Below are 18,060 nucleotides of genomic sequence, written 5' to 3' on the forward strand. Positions count from 1 at the left end.
ATGTGATTCGGCGGCGCTCAGTAGTCCTACGCCGAAAATTGGACTTTTTTGCGTCGGCCGACGTCAGCTGAAAAATGGCGCGCTTTTGTAAAAAAATTTCATTTGTTTACAGCAAAGTACCGGCGGTAAATGCTGTTGATTGTAAGCACATTTATAAGAGAAAAATATATGAGTTTACTTATTATTTTCATGTTTGAACAAAAAAAATAAAAGAAAATCTTATTTTTTCACATCTGAACATAGAATTTCGGATTTCGATTTTCTGCACTGTTGAATTAAATAGCGATATTAAAAAGGGGTACAAAAAAAAGCATATCCTTCAATTACCCTAAAATTTTTACAGTGTAATTTCGCTAGGTTTTCACATCAAAATCCGTAAAGAAAAGGGGTGTCCAAAGTAGGGCAAAAAATTGTACCCATTTTAAAGTAGGGGTCTCATTTTTTTGAAGGTTTTTCCTTGCATGGCCGGTAGAATTAGAAATTGGAAAAGATTCTATTATTAAAGTAAATATTCATTCAACTAACAAGAATAGCTGAATCCTTATATATATAACCCCTATAAAAATATCAATATGTGTCAATTAATTGTAAAATTATAGATTTTTTTTCGAAATTGAAGAAGGCGCCATTTTCGCCTATTTCTCTATTACGTCTATTGGTCTGCTATAATTATTAGATGATTCTAAAAAATCTCCGCCTCGATTTTTTTTATACTTTCATTTTAGAATCTTTGGTACATAACGCAGATGTTATGAAAAAATTAGGCACTTCTATCGAGTAGAAATGGAGAGCGGTCATCTTTATTTTGTATGTCCCCACTATGGGGGCGTGGTCCTCCTTTCACTTGTTTCTGAAGTACACGATAGCTATTCATCTCTCGAAATTAATTATCAATTAAATATCATTGAAACAAAATGAATATATTTTAAGACATCAATAAATTTTAAGTGCTACTGATTTTTTAAACAGAATATGCCGGAATCGACCCCATCCGATGTTGTGTCAATACATAGATCAACGTTGTCAATTTCCGGCGCCGAAAATGTCAACGTGAAAATGTCATTAAAAGTTGGAATCTTTTCTTCTTTGTATAAATTTTGTTTATCTTAATGTCAAGAAAGTCATGCAATATGTTGAATCCATATCAACGTTATACCAAAACAGGCCTTACTTGGTAAACTAACAGTTAAGGCCTACATCATCATCATGAGATTGACTAGTCCAAATAATTATGACGTCTGGCAAGGCTATTTTAATTTTTTTTCTGGGACGCCTTCCTACGACTATGCATAGAGGGAGGGGGGCGACCATTTGCTTTTCTAGGTATGACTAGGTGGTGGTAATTCGAAGAGAGTCCTGGTGTGTTTGTACTAGTACTTGTCTGTCCTAGGTGCTTTACCTTTATATCCATTCAACGGTACCTGTTCATATTTTTTTTGTTATTTTGTTTAATGTAAATTATTTGAATGAAGTATGTAAAAGTTTGTTGCCAACTTTTTTAATAAACCGCATAAACCATAACAGATCATAACATTGGAGATCTATAGTAGGATATTTTTCTGGATTGACTATTTATTAATTTGCATCCATTGCATCATATGCTTTTATTTCTAAATATATTTCAATTATGCATACAGACGCAGAATATTCCTTTTCAGGTCGTCTTGTGTCATGTTATTTAGGGGTATTTTGTATATGTAGCTTACTATACATTATTGGTTCTGCTAAAATAAATGTTGAAGCCTGTCAGAGATATATATTTAGTCATTTGGTATCTGGTGAAGAGTTGTCTCATTGGCAACCATACACCAACTTCTTATTTTCATATTAGAATTGTAATCAAGCCTCAAGCAGGCAAACTGAAAGGGAACTGTAGTACCTTTAATAAATAACTTCTTACAAAAAACTGTTCCACTTAAAAAAATCTATGAAATATTTAAAATGATATGGCATCTCTTTTCTCCTTTCAGTCACAGGGGCTATGTTGTACGGTTGGTTGTATCATACATTTGTAACTGGTGATAGGATATAAATGTAGTAATGCAGTGTTGAATACTGATTCCCCTCTCCCTACATTGATAGGGATAAAATAATTAAATTCTTTCACTAAATCTCAATAATAGGGCAAAAGTGAAGGAAATCAATCTAAGCACACTATTGGTTCCGCTCTGTCAGACATGTTTTCTGCTCTTTGGTTGGGTTGTCTCTTTAACACCTTGCCCATTTCCATTTTCAATTTAATAGATTATTTAAGTATGTGATATGTGATAAATATCGAAAAGTGAGCTTATTTGATCAAATTCAGCCTTGTGATTCAATTCTTGAAAAAATATCAAAGCAAAATTGAGTTTTACAACATATGGGTGAAAGGTAAAAGTCTTAATTTACCATGAAAAAAGTCAAATAATTCTGGAATGGTAAAACTTGAATAAGCCCAAAAGTTAAAGTGAGCTTTCTTTAAATTAAACACATGCAAAATAAAAGGGAAACACTTGAGTCCAGAGGGAAGATATATTTGTTTTTCAGAAGTATACAATACAAGAGTGCACACGCTGAAATGTCTCGCCTTCTTTACTAATCTGAGTGATTGATATTATGTTGATAGTCCTAATTATAAAGCTTTATTACAACTGTCACACAAACTTAACATTAACCAAGTAAACTAAACATTGACCAATGAAACATGAAAATGAGGTCAAGGTCAGATGAACTGTTTAAGGTAGTCATGTACAGCAAACAAATCTTCCATACAACAAATATAGTTGACCTATTGCTCATAGTTTAAGAAAACACAAAACAAAAACTTAACATTGAGCAGTGAACTGTGAAAATGAGGTCAAGGTCAAATAAAACCTGTGTGACTGACATATAGATCATAAAATATTTCCATATACCAAATATAGTTGACCAATTGCATATACATGTAGTATTAGAAAAAAAGACCAAAACTCAAAAACTTAACTTTGACCACTGAACCATGAAAATAAGGTCAAGGTTAGATGACACCTGCCAGCTAGACATGTACAAATGTACACCTTACAATCATTCCATACACCAAATACAGTAGACCTATTGCATACAGTATAAGAAAAACAGACCAAAACACAAAAAGTTAACTGTAACCACTGAACCATGAAAATGAGGTCAAGGTCAAATGACACCTGCCAGTTGGACATGTACACCTTACAGTCCTTCCATACACCAAATATCCTAGACCTATTGCTTATAGTATCTGAGATATGGGACTTGACCACCAAAACTTCACCTTGTTCACTGATCCATGAAATGAGGTCGAGGTCAAGTGAAAACTGTCTGACGGGCATGAGGACCTTGCAAGGTATGACATACCAAATATAGTTATCCTATTACTTATAATGGGAGAGAATTTAACATTACAAAAAATCTTAACCTTTTTTTCAAGAAGTCACTGAACCATGAAAATGAGGTCAAGGACATTGGACATGTGACTGACGGAAACTTCGTAACATGAGGCATCCATATGTGGTAGTGTGGATTTTTATCATATTAATCATTTATATATTTTATATGTTTTATAGGTTATTCCGAGACACCATTAATTATATTCTTTCATTTGCAGAGTAGTTTACTTAAGTTTACCTTTATTCTATTGATTGCCTATTGATTATTCATTGATCCATAAAATCTAACTGTTTACCTTGTAGCATTTACCTATTATTGATTTTACTATCAGTACTTACTGTTCACTAGAGTGTATAGGTTTTCTTGTATTCTGATTGGTTTATTAAGCCTTGCCCCCAGTTTGGTGGTAGTTTTGAAAACAGTAATGGAGGATTGATGTCTTTGTTGTGATCCTGATATATTTGTATGTTTTGATGCACTTTGTGCTCATAGACTTTATATTGTGTTTAATTATTAGTTCCATAAGTTCTATGGATTAGTATAGTGATGGAATTCATTCCGGAACAGGACATCATGACTTTATATAGTAAGTTACATTTTGTACTCTTTGAGGTGTCTTGGATGAACTGGATCCTTAACTTTGAAATGAATGTTTATTACATTCATTTTGGTAAGATTCCCAGCCTTATGAAAGAGTGTGTTTTGAGTGTTGTTTGAATCTGATTTATTTGAGAGATTTTAGTATAAATGTTAGAAAGAGAGATTTAATCTATTTTTATGAATGACCTTGACCTTTTGTCATGTAGTCATGAAATGACATTGGTATATCCAATGTGATGTAATTAACAGTACAATTGTACTTGTACTTAATGTTTTAGTATTGAAATAAGATTACTTATTTGTAATTGTAAATTCTAGATGAAAGATAAAGATCAGTATAGTTTATTATGAATTGTATAATGCCTTTAAGATATTAAAGTCAGATTACTTATTATTGTCATACATTGTTTACAGAACCATATTTGATGTGAACCTCTGTTACCATTACTGTAGAAGTATGACATGTATGAAGATCGTTACTGTTAGTATTGTGTAGACTGTCGATGTTAGTTATTAAACTCAGTTCCACAGACTGGTGAGTTTATGTATACTTGAAATAGCATAATATATAGTGTTCATGTAAGACAGTGAAGAACATTTGATATAATACAGAGTTATCTACCGTTGATATATATGCTATGGTTATTTGTAGAATATGGATTTACATATATCTATTTGGTTAATTGAAATAGTGTTATATGATCTTGACATTATAGTTGTATGTTTGATTGTCAAAGCTGATGATTTTATATGAACGATGAGTGAATATTTGCAAGTGTTAATTATCATCAGGCATGTCATGTCACCTTGTGTATAGATATTGTATAAGAACTATAAACATTCAATGTTCTGATATTATGTTGATCTGCAGTAATGTTATAATAACTGTAACACAGTATGATATAGTATTTTTAGATTAATGTGTTTAATATGTATCTTGTTATATTTTGTAGGGTTTATAATAATTATATGATTACATCATTGTTGAATAATGATGAAGTTATTGAAAAGATGATGAGCTGTACTAGATATTGACTATTTGTAATTGGTTCGATATGTGGAAAAATATATAAAGATTTTACCTGTATTGATAAATCACATACGATTATAAAGACTATATATTATAACTGTATAAGTGATTATTATTAATAAATGAATAAACTAGATTGACATTGAATAGATATATTACATACACTGTTTAAACTTATATGTAAATTATTGTCAGTGTGTAGTAGTGTACTTGAAATACTTAGTGTATTTATTTGGAAAGCAGTTGTAGAATTAGTTGTGAAAAGAATTACTACCTTAGTGTGTATTGATAGATACAGATAAAGACTGTTTAGTGAAACTATAGACTACATATTTATGTTTTAATTTCTATGTGTATATTATATTAAAAAAAAAAATGATTTGATTGTTTCATTTTTTTTGTGAATTTAAACTTTGATTAAATTTTTTTCAAAAGTGTGGACACAGATTGGTGTATAATTTTTTTCAAAAGTGTGGACACAGATTAGTGTATATTTTTGAAATATTTTTGTTTTATTCAAAAGTTATCTTTAATTTTTGGCTTTTAAATTTCGTTTCCGCTCATTTTTCATTCAAAATTTGAGCCTATTCATTTTCTTTGGAATTTCTATTAATTGTTATTTGGAGTAACACTGTACTAGTTACTAGGTGAAACTATATTGTAATTACATTGTGTCATATTGTTATATCTGAAATTGTGTCAATATAGATATAAATTGATATTTCTATAATTGTGTAATAAAGAATAAAATATGTATATGTAAAAGTGAGCGAAAATGAGTCCCATTTAGCATTACATAAGACTTTTTGAGGTAACCATCAGGTAAAAGGCACATTATAGCAGAACACTAGAAGTATAATAAGCCATATTATACATGTAGCACTACATAAACTGAGATATCCTAATACAACAGGTTAGTAAATAAGTAAGACATACCCAGTTGTAGTTGTCCTTTCGGTTTAGTGTTCATCTGTCAGAAGTATTTAAGCTTATAGTGGAAATAGGAATCCACATTAAGTAAGTATAAACTTAAGATCACGAAGACCAGGATTACTTTGATTAGCAACCAGAAGTTGTAAGAACCAGGTACTTATTGGTTTGGTTTGTTTAGTGTTGTCATTGTGACTGGTGTTTGAGACTGAGTTTGAATAGTTGTACATCTTTGTAGTTCTTGTTCTTGCTACTAGGTATATCTTTTGGGTGTCCACATATTGACTTATTGTGATCACACATAGGTAAGACAGTGAATGTGTGATTGAAGACACAGATGAATTACAAAGCAGGGGTGAGTATTCAGTTTTATTACTTTGTCATATTAGATTAGTGTTATTTGGTATATGCATACATAGTTAATCAGGCAATTCTTATTTCAGGTTACTGTCATTGCTTTCACCATTCTAATTCTTATTTTTCGTTAATTGTAGGTACTTAACATATTTGGTATTTATTTTAGGATTAGTTCTCATGACTTTTGAGAACATTACTTTCAGATTATTTTTTCTTACACTGATTTTTTATCAGTTGTCTATTATCATGGATACATCAGTTGATTTAACAGAAGAGGAAGTTCGGAACATCATTGCTGCCTTCAAAGACATGCATATGAAGCCAAATGCAGAATCTCCAGGTGCATTTAAAGATTGGATGAAGGAGTTCTCAACACAGAAATCATTATATACTGGATATATACCAAGGATTCCTACCTTCTCCGGGGACAATAAAGGAGACAACACCTATGAAGTATGGAGGTATCAAGTGTTATGTCTCATCATAGAGAACTACGCACATGAAGTTATTGCTCAGGCCATTAGACGTTCACTAAGAGGAGAACCTAGCAAGATAGTCATGCGATTAGGCCCTAAAGCTACTGTCGACGACATCATTGACAAGATGGATAGCATTTATGGAATTGTAGATCCAAAGGAAGCGTTATTGGCACAGTTTTACACAGCCAGACAGGAACAAGATGAAGATGTTTCCACTTGGGGATGTCGCCTAGAAGACATTTACAACAAAGCACGCCGACAAGGAAAGATTTATGAGGAAGATGTAGAAGATATGTTACGATCAATGTTTTGGAAAGGATTAAAACCGGAACTCAAAAGAATATCAGGATACAAGTTTGATACGATCAAGGATTACAACCATCTTTTATTGGCGATCCGAGAATTGGAACATCAACAGAAGGAATATACTAAAGAGAACACACCTCCAGTTGAAAAGAAACCAACACCAGCTAAGAGAGCAAATGTACCAAGGAAACAGGATAAGAACGAACTGGAGACCGTAGTCAAGCAATTGATGTCACAGATTGAACTTTTAGAAAAACGACAAGAGCAATTGATCAACAACAGTACGCATAACAGGACAGATCTGATACACCAAACACGTGATGAAACTATAGCATATAGACCATTGGATATGAATAAGAGAAAAGAGAAACATCAGAAAACATGTTGGAGATGCGGACAACTTGGCCATATTGCCATTGGATGTAAAGTAAGACTGGATAACTCTAGGAAATTTGATCGAGCCATGAATTATCAATTAGTCACAAATGAGTATCAACCAACACCAACCTCTTACAACAAAGAAGACAGATTATGCGGACCGGCAAATGAAGTTTCCATCAGAATAAATGGAATAGATACAAAAGCATTGCTAGATACAGGATCATCGGTTTCAACCATCAGTGAGTCATTTTACAACAGACACATGAGATCTACACCGATTGAATCACTTACCCGTATATGGAAGATAGAATGTGCAGACGGACTATCAATGCCTTATCTTGGTTATATCGAAGCAGACCTTCAACTACATGGAATATCTTCTATGAGATCATCATATCCAGGCATATTTCTAGTAATACCGGACAGCGAATACAACACAACCGTGCCATTATTGATAGGCACAAACATCATGTCAGTTGTAATGCAGGAGGTAGAACAGAACACTGGACCAAGGTATTTACAAGAAGCTAATCTACACACTCCATGGTATTTGGCATTCCGATGCATGAATCTGAGAAACAAGGATTTGGAAAGATGTCATAACCGATTAGCAGTTGTGAAATCCGCTGAAACACACTCGATTACTATACCAGCTAACTCTCAAGTTGTAATCAATGGATATTTAGACAAACAGCTTCAACAACAACAAATGTGTGCTATACTACAACCAACTTTTAATTCAGCTTTACCAGAAGATTTAGATATCATGCCAACAGTAATTACTTACGATTGTCAACAACGAGGAAGTATACCCATAAACATATCAAACGTCACAACAAGAACCGTTACACTACAACCACGAGCTCTCATTTGCGAAATTCAACCAGTTGACATTGAAGATATTGTTACACCGGAGGAAAAAGAATTTAAAGATATTATGAAGGCCATTAAATTACCGATGGATGATTTAACTGATGATGACTATGAAAGAGAAAAAGAGCTCATACACAGATACCAAGATATATTTTCTAAAGGAGACGATGATATTGGACACACTTCAGCAGTACGTCACCGTATCGATTTGATAGACAATGTTCCCTTTAAGCAGCGTCACAGACGAATACCACCATCTATGCTAGAAGAAGTACGTAACCATTTGCAACAACTGTTATCAGCAGGAGTGATAAGAAGATCCCATTCACCCTGGTCATCAAATGTGGTATTAGTACGTAAGAAGGACGGAAAGCTTAGAATGTGTGTAGACTACCGTCAGCTCAACCTAAAGACCATTAAAGATTCATATGCGCTTCCCCGCATTGAAGTGATTCTGGATTCCTTAGGAGGCAACACATATTTTACAGTGCTAGATATGAAGAGCGGGTACCATCAAGTGGAGATCGAGGAGGAACATAAACAACGCACCGCCTTCACAGTTGGACCGTTAGGATTTTTCGAATTTAACAGACTTCCATTTGGACTCTCCAACGCACCAGCTACGTACCAACGACTCATGGAAGAATGCTTAGGTGATTTACACACACGTATATGTTACATCTACCTAGATGATCTTATTATCTTCTCGAAGTCCATAGATGAACACCTTGTACGCCTAGAAAGAATTTTTCAGCGACTCCGTGATGTAGGACTTAAGCTATCACCTAAGAAATGTTCATTCTTACAGAGAAGAGTAAAGTACATCGGACACATTGTTTCTGCTGATGGTGTAGAGCCAGATCCTGAGAAAGTAGAAAAAGTAGCCAACTGGCCAAGACCAAGGACTCCAGAAGAAGTACGCCAGTTCCTGGGATTTGTTGGCTATTACAGGAAATTTATCAGGGATTTTTCGAAGATAGCACGACCATTAACAGACTTGATGCCAATAACTTGTAAGAAGAAGACACGAGGAAAGAAGAAACCAACAGAACCAACATCTTGGCACTGGAACAAAGAACAGAATGAAGCTTTTGAGACATTGAAGTCGCACTTGTCATCACCGCCGATTCTTGGTTTTCCTGACTACAAGAAGCCTTTCGAAGTGCACACAGATGCATGTCAGACAGGACTTGGAGCCGTTTTATACCAGCAACAGGGAGAACACAAGAGAGTTATAGCCTATGCCAGCCGAGATCTCTCAAAGACAGAACGGAATTACCCAGTCCATAAACAGGAATTCCTAGCACTAAAGTGGGCAGTTACAGAGAAGTTTGGAGATTATCTTCAGGGAAACAAGTTCACCGTCTACACAGATAATAATCCATTGACATACGTATTGACGTCTGCGAAGCTTGATGCGACAGGTCACAGATGGATTGCTGCTTTAGCTGCCTTTGATTTTAACATCATATACAGACCAGGCCGTAACAACGCCGACGCTGATGGATTATCTAGATTACCGGCTATTATCAGTCAACAAGATTGCATACAAGATGTCCAAGAGCGTATTAAAGATTCAACAAACATCTCAACGGAAAGTGTGAAAGCTATTTGTAGTTCGATACAACGACAACCATATGTAGAATGCCTTGCAGTAACTACAAATGATCTTGCTAGTAAAGTGGATACAGCATCAACCAAAAAGATCGACATCAGAGAAGAGCAACTACGTGATCCAGTGATAAGAACTTGGATAAATTATCTATCGCATGGACAGAAACCACGAAAGGAAGATATACCGTCTTCACCTGCGCATAACCAGCTATTCGCCAACTTTGACAAACTGGTTATACAGAATGGAATCCTTTACCGTAGAACAACTGTTAATGGAGACACAAAAGATCAGCTTGTCTTACCAAGCTTACAGATACCATCTATACTCCGTTCACTTCACAACGACATGGGTCATCAAGGTCGTGATAGGACAACATCTTTAGTGAAGGATAGATTTTATTGGCATGGAATGACAAAGGATATTGAAGAATGGATTAAGAAATGCCCAAGATGTTTAAAAAGAAAACAGCTACCCAACCAAAGAGCTCCATTGACGAACATCCGAACAACACAACCAATGGAAATAGTTTGTATGGATTTCCTTACACTAGAACTTTCAAAAGGTGGTTTCCAGCACATCTTGGTAATAACTGACCATTTTACAAGATACGCACAGGCGATACCAACTAGGAACATGAGTGCAAAAACAACAGCAGAAGCGTTCTTTAATAACTACGTGGTACACTATAATCTTCCAGAACGCATACACTCGGACCAAGGAGGAAACTTTGAAAGTCGTTTGATGAAAGAACTTTGCAGTATAACTGGTGTCAAGAAGTCAAGAACAACACCATACCATCCCATGGGTAATGGCCAATGCAAACGTTTCAATCGCACATTATTAAGTATGCTTGGCACACTACAGAATCACCAGAAAGCCGATTGGAAATCATACCTTGGTCCAATTGTTCACGCCTACAACAGCACAAAACAGGAAACGACAGGATTTTCACCATTTGCTCTGATGTTTGGCAGAGAACCACGCCTGCCTATAGATCTTGCACTAGGAATAGAAACAACGAAAGAACAGAAGACAAATACGAAGTATGTTGAGAATTTAAAAGAAAGACTGAAGAAATCGTATGAGTTAGCTACGAATTCAGCAAAGATAGCTCAAGGACGTCAGAAGAAACATTATGACAACAAAGTGCGTGGAGCCATATTACATCCAGGCGACCGAGTACTCGTAAAGATTCTGAGTTTCGATGGAAAGCACAAGCTATCTGATAAGTGGGAGAATGACAGCTACGTCATATTAGAACAACCTAATTCCACTATCCCAGTCTTTACAGTGAGGAAGGAAAGCGGACATGGAAGAAAGAGAACCTTGCATAGGAACCTTCTGCTGCCTATTGGTTCAGTTTCCATCAATGAGGATGAAGAAAAGGAGAAGCCTAGACCTACTCCTGCACCACGATTAAGACCCAGGAAGAATAGAGAAGCAGATCCACAACCAACGCCAAGCCTTCATGATAGCACTCTGACAAGTTCTGATGAAGAAAGTGATGATGATTATTTGGTTTATGTGGTTACAGAACCTGACGTTGAAGACTTAAGTGCTCCACACAGTACTATTGATGAGTTAGAAACTCAGGATGATGATGATACCGTTCAGGACGAGGATGATGACGATCAGGAACACGTTGCTGAACAGCAAGATACTGGAATTGAGGGTGACGACCTTCCATCTGAAGAGATTGATACAGTTGATCCAGTACTTGAACCTAATGAAGTGTCAGAGACCGATCAACAAGTAGCTGACACTACATTATCTGATGATACAGAGGAACCTGGGCAAGACGCCACTGTTGATGAAATAGTAGATAATGTCCCTCAACCGGACATTGAAGCACCATGGATAGAACCGAGAAGATCTGTACGTGCCAGAACATCGACAGCTACCACGAAGTATAAGGATTTTATAGTATCCAAGAAGAGCCAGCCACAACCTGACTGGAAGAGTAGAGCCGATTATCTGAAGGATATTGCTTCTAGCGGTACTTTCAAAGGCATGGAGGATCAGATTCTAGCAAGCCTTTTGAAGATTGCCTCTGAGAAGTGATGGCATATTTTACAGACGATCAGTATTGATTACGAGGACGTCATATTTTTTTCTCAGGAGGAGGAGAGATATTTGTGATGTCATGGAAGACATTCTCCAACAGAGGGGAGGATGTGGTAGTGTGGATTTTTATCATATTAATCATTTATATATTTTATATGTTTTATAGGTTATTCCGAGACACCATTAATTATATTCTTTCATTTGCAGAGTAGTTTACTTAAGTTTACCTTTATTCTATTGATTGCCTATTGATTATTCATTGATCCATAAAATCTAACTGTTTACCTTGTAGCATTTACCTATTATTGATTTTACTATCAGTACTTACTGTTCACTAGAGTGTATAGGTTTTCTTGTATTCTGATTGGTTTATTAAGCCTTGCCCCCAGTTTGGTGGTAGGTTTGAAAACAATAATGGAGGATTGATGTCTTTGTTGTGATCCTGATATATTTGTATGTTTTGATGCACTTTGTGCTCATAGACTTTATATTGTGTTTGATTATTAGTTCCATAAGTTCTATGGATTAGTATAGTGATGGAATTCATTCCGGAACAGGACATCATGACTTTATATAGTAAGTTACATTTTGTACTCTTTGAGGTGTCTTGGATGAACTGGATCCTTAACTTTGAAATGAATGTTTATTACATTCATTTTGGTAAGATTCCCAGCCTTATGAAAGAGTGTGTTTTGAGTGTTGTTTGAATCTGATTTATTTGAGAGATTTTAGTATAAATGTTAGAAAGAGAGATTTAATCTATTTTTATGAATGACCTTGACCTTTTGTCATGTAGTCATGAAATGACATTGGTATATCCAATGTGATGTAATTAACAGTACAATTGTACTTGTACTTAATGTTTTAGTATTGAAATAAGATTACTTATTTGTAATTGTAAATTCTAGATGAAAGATAAAGATCAGTATAGTTTATTATGAATTGTATAATGCCTTTAAGATATTAAAGTCAGATTACTTATTATTGTCATACATTGTTTACAGAACCATATTTGATGTGAACCTCTGTTACCATTACTGTAGAAGTATGACATGTATGAAGATCGTTACTGTTAGTATTGTGTAGACTGTCGATGTTAGTTATTAAACTCAGTTCCACAGACTGGTGAGTTTATGTATACTTGAAATAGCATAATATATAGTGTTCATGTAAGACAGTGAAGAACATTTGATATAATACAGAGTTATCTACCGTTGATATATATGCTATGGTTATTTGTAGAATATGGATTTACATATATCTATTTGGTTAATTGAAATAGTGTTATATGATCTTGACATTATAGTTGTATGTTTGATTGTCAAAGCTGATGATTTTATATGAACGATGAGTGAATATTTGCAAGTGTTAATTATCATCAGGCATGTCATGTCACCTTGTGTATAGATATTGTATAAGAACTATAAACATTCAATGTTCTGATATTATGTTGATCTGCAGTAATGTTATAATAACTGTAACACAGTATGATATAGTATTTTTAGATTAATGTGTTTAATATGTATCTTGTTATATTTTGTAGGGTTTATAATAATTATATGATTACATCATTGTTGAATAAAGAACCCTAGACTAAGATGAAATGGACTTGTTATTATTTGACCGTCCAGAAATCACCTTTTACACATATACCAAGGATGAAGCATCCAGGTCTTTAACCTTCTAAAATATAAAGCTTTTAAGTAGTTATCTAACGCCGTCGCTGTAGCGGCTGGATCACTTTCCCTTTGTCGAGCTTTCTGCAACCAAAGTCGCAGACTCGACAAAAATGAGGAATCTTATAGTTATTAACTATACAACAGTGATATTGCTCTGAAACTTTTTTTTCACGAAAACAGCTGAGTCAATAATCTGATTTTTTTTACTAAATATGGTGACATTTCACTTATGCACATTTTAATGTTGATGAGTCTCGCATATTTCAAAATCCTCTTTTTACTACACATTGAGCCCATAGTCAGTTTAAGTTTCATTTATTCCATTCTGCATAAATTCAACAAAAATGTCTGCTAATAAACACTTGAAGCACCTCAGTTACCATTCTGTACATGAATATATCTCTCATAACAAATTTCATATACATTGCTGATTCCAGGTATCAACATTTTAATCCTCCAGTAAAATTATTCTTCTGACAGGATGTGTTGTGTACTGAAAATAAAAAAAATATTTTGTTATTAAATAAAGTTTGTTGATTCAATTGAAAAGTAATGATGAATGATAATTTAATATATTATATTTCATTTTTATGGGCATCTTTGACCCAAATTTTTTTAAGGCATTCAAATGGATAAAATCAGAGGATTCCGAAAATCTGACAAAAATTCCAAAACATGACAAGCAGACATCCTTAACATTCTCTTATCTGAAAAAAATGGTAAAGTTTTATTAAAAAACACTTCTGATATTCTCATGGATATGATGCACATCTTGTAAGAGTTAACTCCCTTATATTGTGTTTTATCTTTATAAATTAATTTTAAATTACTGTACCCTTCATTCTTGAAATTAGGTTTTAAATCCAAATGAAACAATCTTGAAATTATACAGAATAGATAATACATGTAGTATAAAATCTTTAAACTATTAAAAGTATACCATTTGGCCTTAAAGTCTGTGTATAATTCTTGAACCTATAAACTATAAATTTTAACTTCCATTCCAAAATTATTCCATTGCCAATTTTCTTATCTGACTGTTAAATGTAAAATATTTTCAGTTATCAAAATAGTGTTAATTCATAATGTCTATCATGTTTGTTTCATATTTGTGGGATTGAAATCATAGCGCATTGTATATAACCCACTGAGTGATGTTACCCTGAACAGACACATTTGGATTACTTACCCTAAATATATTCTAGTCATATTGTTTTCTATTTTAAACAAAATAATTTTGCTTTCAGCATTACTTGTCTTTGACATTCCATTTGATTACTGTTTTCTTGCTGTATGTATATCATATATGTGCATGTTCTGCAAGTGTTTTTGTTGATATATAAAAAGTCCTCTGTTTTGAATTTTTGATTCATAGTGAACATCCTTCTCCATCCTGTAAATATACAGCAAATGTACAAGCAAATGTACATACATCTACTAAATCAATTATACTAAATTATTCAAAGCAAAATTAAGCAAAATTAATTTTGCATTGTTATTATCAACACATGAATAAAAATTTGCCAAATAAATTACCAAGAAAAAACATATTTTCTTGCTCCAATGAAGACCCATTGGTGGCCGTCAGCTGTTGTCTGCTCTTTGGTTTCTTTGACACATTACCCATTTCCATTCTCAATTTTATATATTTATAATGTATTATAAATGATTATGCCTCTAGCATTTCTGCTCAATACATAAAAGTTACAGGCAAAGAAAACATATTATAATAGTGTACATAAATAAATGCAAGCTGAAATTTTATACATTTTGGCAAGGATTTGTATACAAATCCTTGATTTTGGGGGCACTCACAACCTAGTTTTAATTTAAATCCATGAACCACCACTGTCATAACACCATTAATTTGATAATATTATGATATTAATGTAGTTTGAGTACATTTTTTGAAAGTAATTAATATTATCAATGGATTATCATTTCTAATTAGCATGATTAGTTTGTATATATATATATATATATACATGTATGACTATAGCCTATAGGAATAATATAACATAATGGATATAAAGAATCTGTACAGGCATATTAAATTTGGGGTCTCACTAATTAGCGACAAGAAGCGTCAAGAAGACTATTTAGCGACAAGAACACATTTTTTTTTATTAAATATAAAGAAATATATACATTCAATTTTTTTTTAATATACGGGCAGAAATAAATTGATATTTTTTTTATTTCAGCAGAGACATATATATGTCTCTGATTTCAGTTCTTTGTATTTCACAATTTGTGTCTGTATTTTCTGCAAGTTTATTATAATTTGTACAAAGAGAATTTTAAAAAACAAATTATAAGATAAATATATTATTGTTCTAAAACAAGTAAAAGTAATATCATAATAAACAGGGTAAACGTAATACTGTTAAACATAATAAATGATAAAATATCATGTAAATAAATTTATCAATTTTTTTTGTATCAATATTAAATTTTTTGTTGCTAAAACTGTTTTTTTTTGCATATTCTTTTAATACTTATTTGGAATAAGTAATTTTAAGGAAAAAAAATGTCTTCTTGTTGCTAAATAGTTTCTTGTCGCTAAAATAATTCTTCTTGTCGCTAAAATTCTTCTTGTCGCTAATTAGTGAGACCGTAAATTTGTAATAGTTCCTGGTCATGGGGATACATTTTAATGCATGTGTAAGCTCTGAAATGGGATGGAAATTCAGTAGTTATTTCAATGTGTAAATTTCTTTTAAAATATGAGATATGAATTTAGAGGATGTATCATGATGGCTATCTTTTTTTTTTATATGGGAAAGAGGAGTCTGTGCCTGTAATCGCTTTCCCTTTGTATTTTATGTTTATGAAAGATTTAATTTTTATGAATATTACATGTACATTTTGGTGTACATATTATATGAAATTAGGGACACAAATATTTTTTTTCCAAATGAAATATTATACCAGGTATAAAATAGCCAACAGTAAAAGTGGGTCCACTTTTGAGTTGAACCCACGACGTTCAGCAAAATTCGTGTAGCCTAAGTAGCCTATATTTTGCAATTTTTGGGGCCTAGAAATTACCCCCCTTTTTAGAGAACTTACAATCGGCATGAAACGGGATCATACGTGCTTTCGAATTTGATTCAATTTGGTCAGTATTTGCAGTTAGAGGTTTACAATGTTCTATTATCTGAGCAAAAAGTGAAACTGAAAGCGTGAATATTTTCCATGGAGATCGTGAAGAACGAAGAACACCTTGACCAGTTTAAAAACGGATGTTGACAACTTGTGTGAGTGTAATATTTCCGGAGACAAGTGCGGATACCTTAGATCGAAATCCGAATGTAATTCATTCAATACTAGTATATGAAAAGGAAATGATGATATATTGGATTTTAGATTCATGTTTGATATAATTTTACATTTTATTTTTGCCGTTTAAATCATTTCTTTGGATCCGACTTATTTGATAATAATTAACTGAAATATCTGGAATAAACCTTTACCTTTGTTGTTGCTTAGCATAAAGTTTAAGCATCCAAGAATGTCATAAATGCAACTTTTCAGCGTGGAATGCCAAATCCAACGTCAAATAATGGCCGCCATTACGTGTTGACAACGTCGTCCAGTGAACCGTATCACTGAGCACCGAAATCCTTACTCAGGCGCTTCCGGTTGTCCTACTGTAATACTTGTATGAAATATATACCGTTTTGTTGGAGTTCGTGTTGCTCGGTCTTAAGTTCTTTATGTTACGTTTTGTGTACTATTGTATTGTATTTGTCTATTATATTCGGGTGCGTGCGGAGATCGCCAAGCTAGAAAACGGTTGACATTTTCTTCATTATAAACTAGAACTATTTTCGACTTCGGTGCCTTAATTTTTGTTAAAATCTAAACACTGCGACGTGTTTTCAAAATCTTTGTTCTCATAAAACTTCATTTCATCAACGTCTCTTCTCAGAATATCTGCCATCGGTCTGGCACAGGATAACAAATCAATATTTAAGTAAATTTAAGTTGTGTGGTAATTCTTAGTACATTTGGGTAAATTAATCTTATCTTTGTGCCGCATTTATAAGCATCTCTATAATTCAACACATCCCTGAGCCACGACATTATATATTTTATGCATCGCATGCGCTTCTTTTTATCACAATCCAGACCGCTAGTAACCGTTGTATAACTTTACACGTCTGAAGACGAATATTTGCGTGAAACATTTTTGTATGATTTTTATTTCTGGAAATCAATCTGAAATCTACAACAGTCCATTTCCGAAAGTCGGGCTGGACCTTTACTTTTATGTGCATTCGGGATTTACACAAATTGTAACCCGAATAATTCAGTCGTATTTTTCAGCTGATGTACGAATGCTACATTTCTCGTGTGGGA

The 18,060-nt window shown here is 33.5% G+C and overlaps 1 protein-coding gene and 1 long non-coding RNA gene across 3 annotated transcripts; one reads left to right on the forward strand and one right to left on the reverse strand.

Moving 5' to 3' along the window:
* The first annotated feature begins 5,553 nt into the window (after positions 1-5,553).
* LOC143042183 (uncharacterized) lies at positions 5,554-13,664 on the forward strand. 2 transcript variants are annotated; one of them, XM_076214453.1, is made up of 3 exons: positions 5,554-12,592; positions 13,021-13,141; positions 13,560-13,664. In XM_076214453.1, the coding sequence occupies exon 1, from the start codon at positions 6,476-6,478 to the stop codon at positions 12,011-12,013; it is 5,538 nt and encodes a 1,845-aa protein (XP_076070568.1). In that variant the 5' UTR covers positions 5,554-6,475; the 3' UTR covers positions 12,014-12,592; positions 13,021-13,141; positions 13,560-13,664. The 2 variants fall into 2 exon arrangements, with proteins under 2 accessions (XP_076070568.1, XP_076070567.1); XM_076214452.1 differs by having other exon boundaries at positions 13,021-13,664.
* A 216-nt stretch (positions 13,665-13,880) lies between these two features.
* On the reverse strand, positions 13,881-16,932 carry LOC143042185 (uncharacterized). The gene is made up of 3 exons (XR_012967900.1): positions 16,768-16,932; positions 14,885-15,088; positions 13,881-14,188 (listed from the first exon to the last, which is right to left on the reverse strand). It is a non-coding gene; the product is annotated as an uncharacterized LOC143042185 (long non-coding RNA).
* Positions 16,933-18,060: the final 1,128 nt, after the last annotated feature.

Source organism: Mytilus galloprovincialis, chromosome 8 (assembly GCF_965363235.1).
Source record: "Mytilus galloprovincialis chromosome 8, xbMytGall1.hap1.1, whole genome shotgun sequence".
Classification (NCBI taxonomy): Eukaryota; Metazoa; Mollusca; class Bivalvia; order Mytilida; family Mytilidae; genus Mytilus; species Mytilus galloprovincialis.

What these genes read in the sequence shown, in the direction of transcription:
- LOC143042183 (XM_076214452.1), top strand. Translation starts at nt 6,476, where the DNA reads ATGACTTTTGAGAACATTACTTTCAGATTATTTTTTCTTACACTGATT.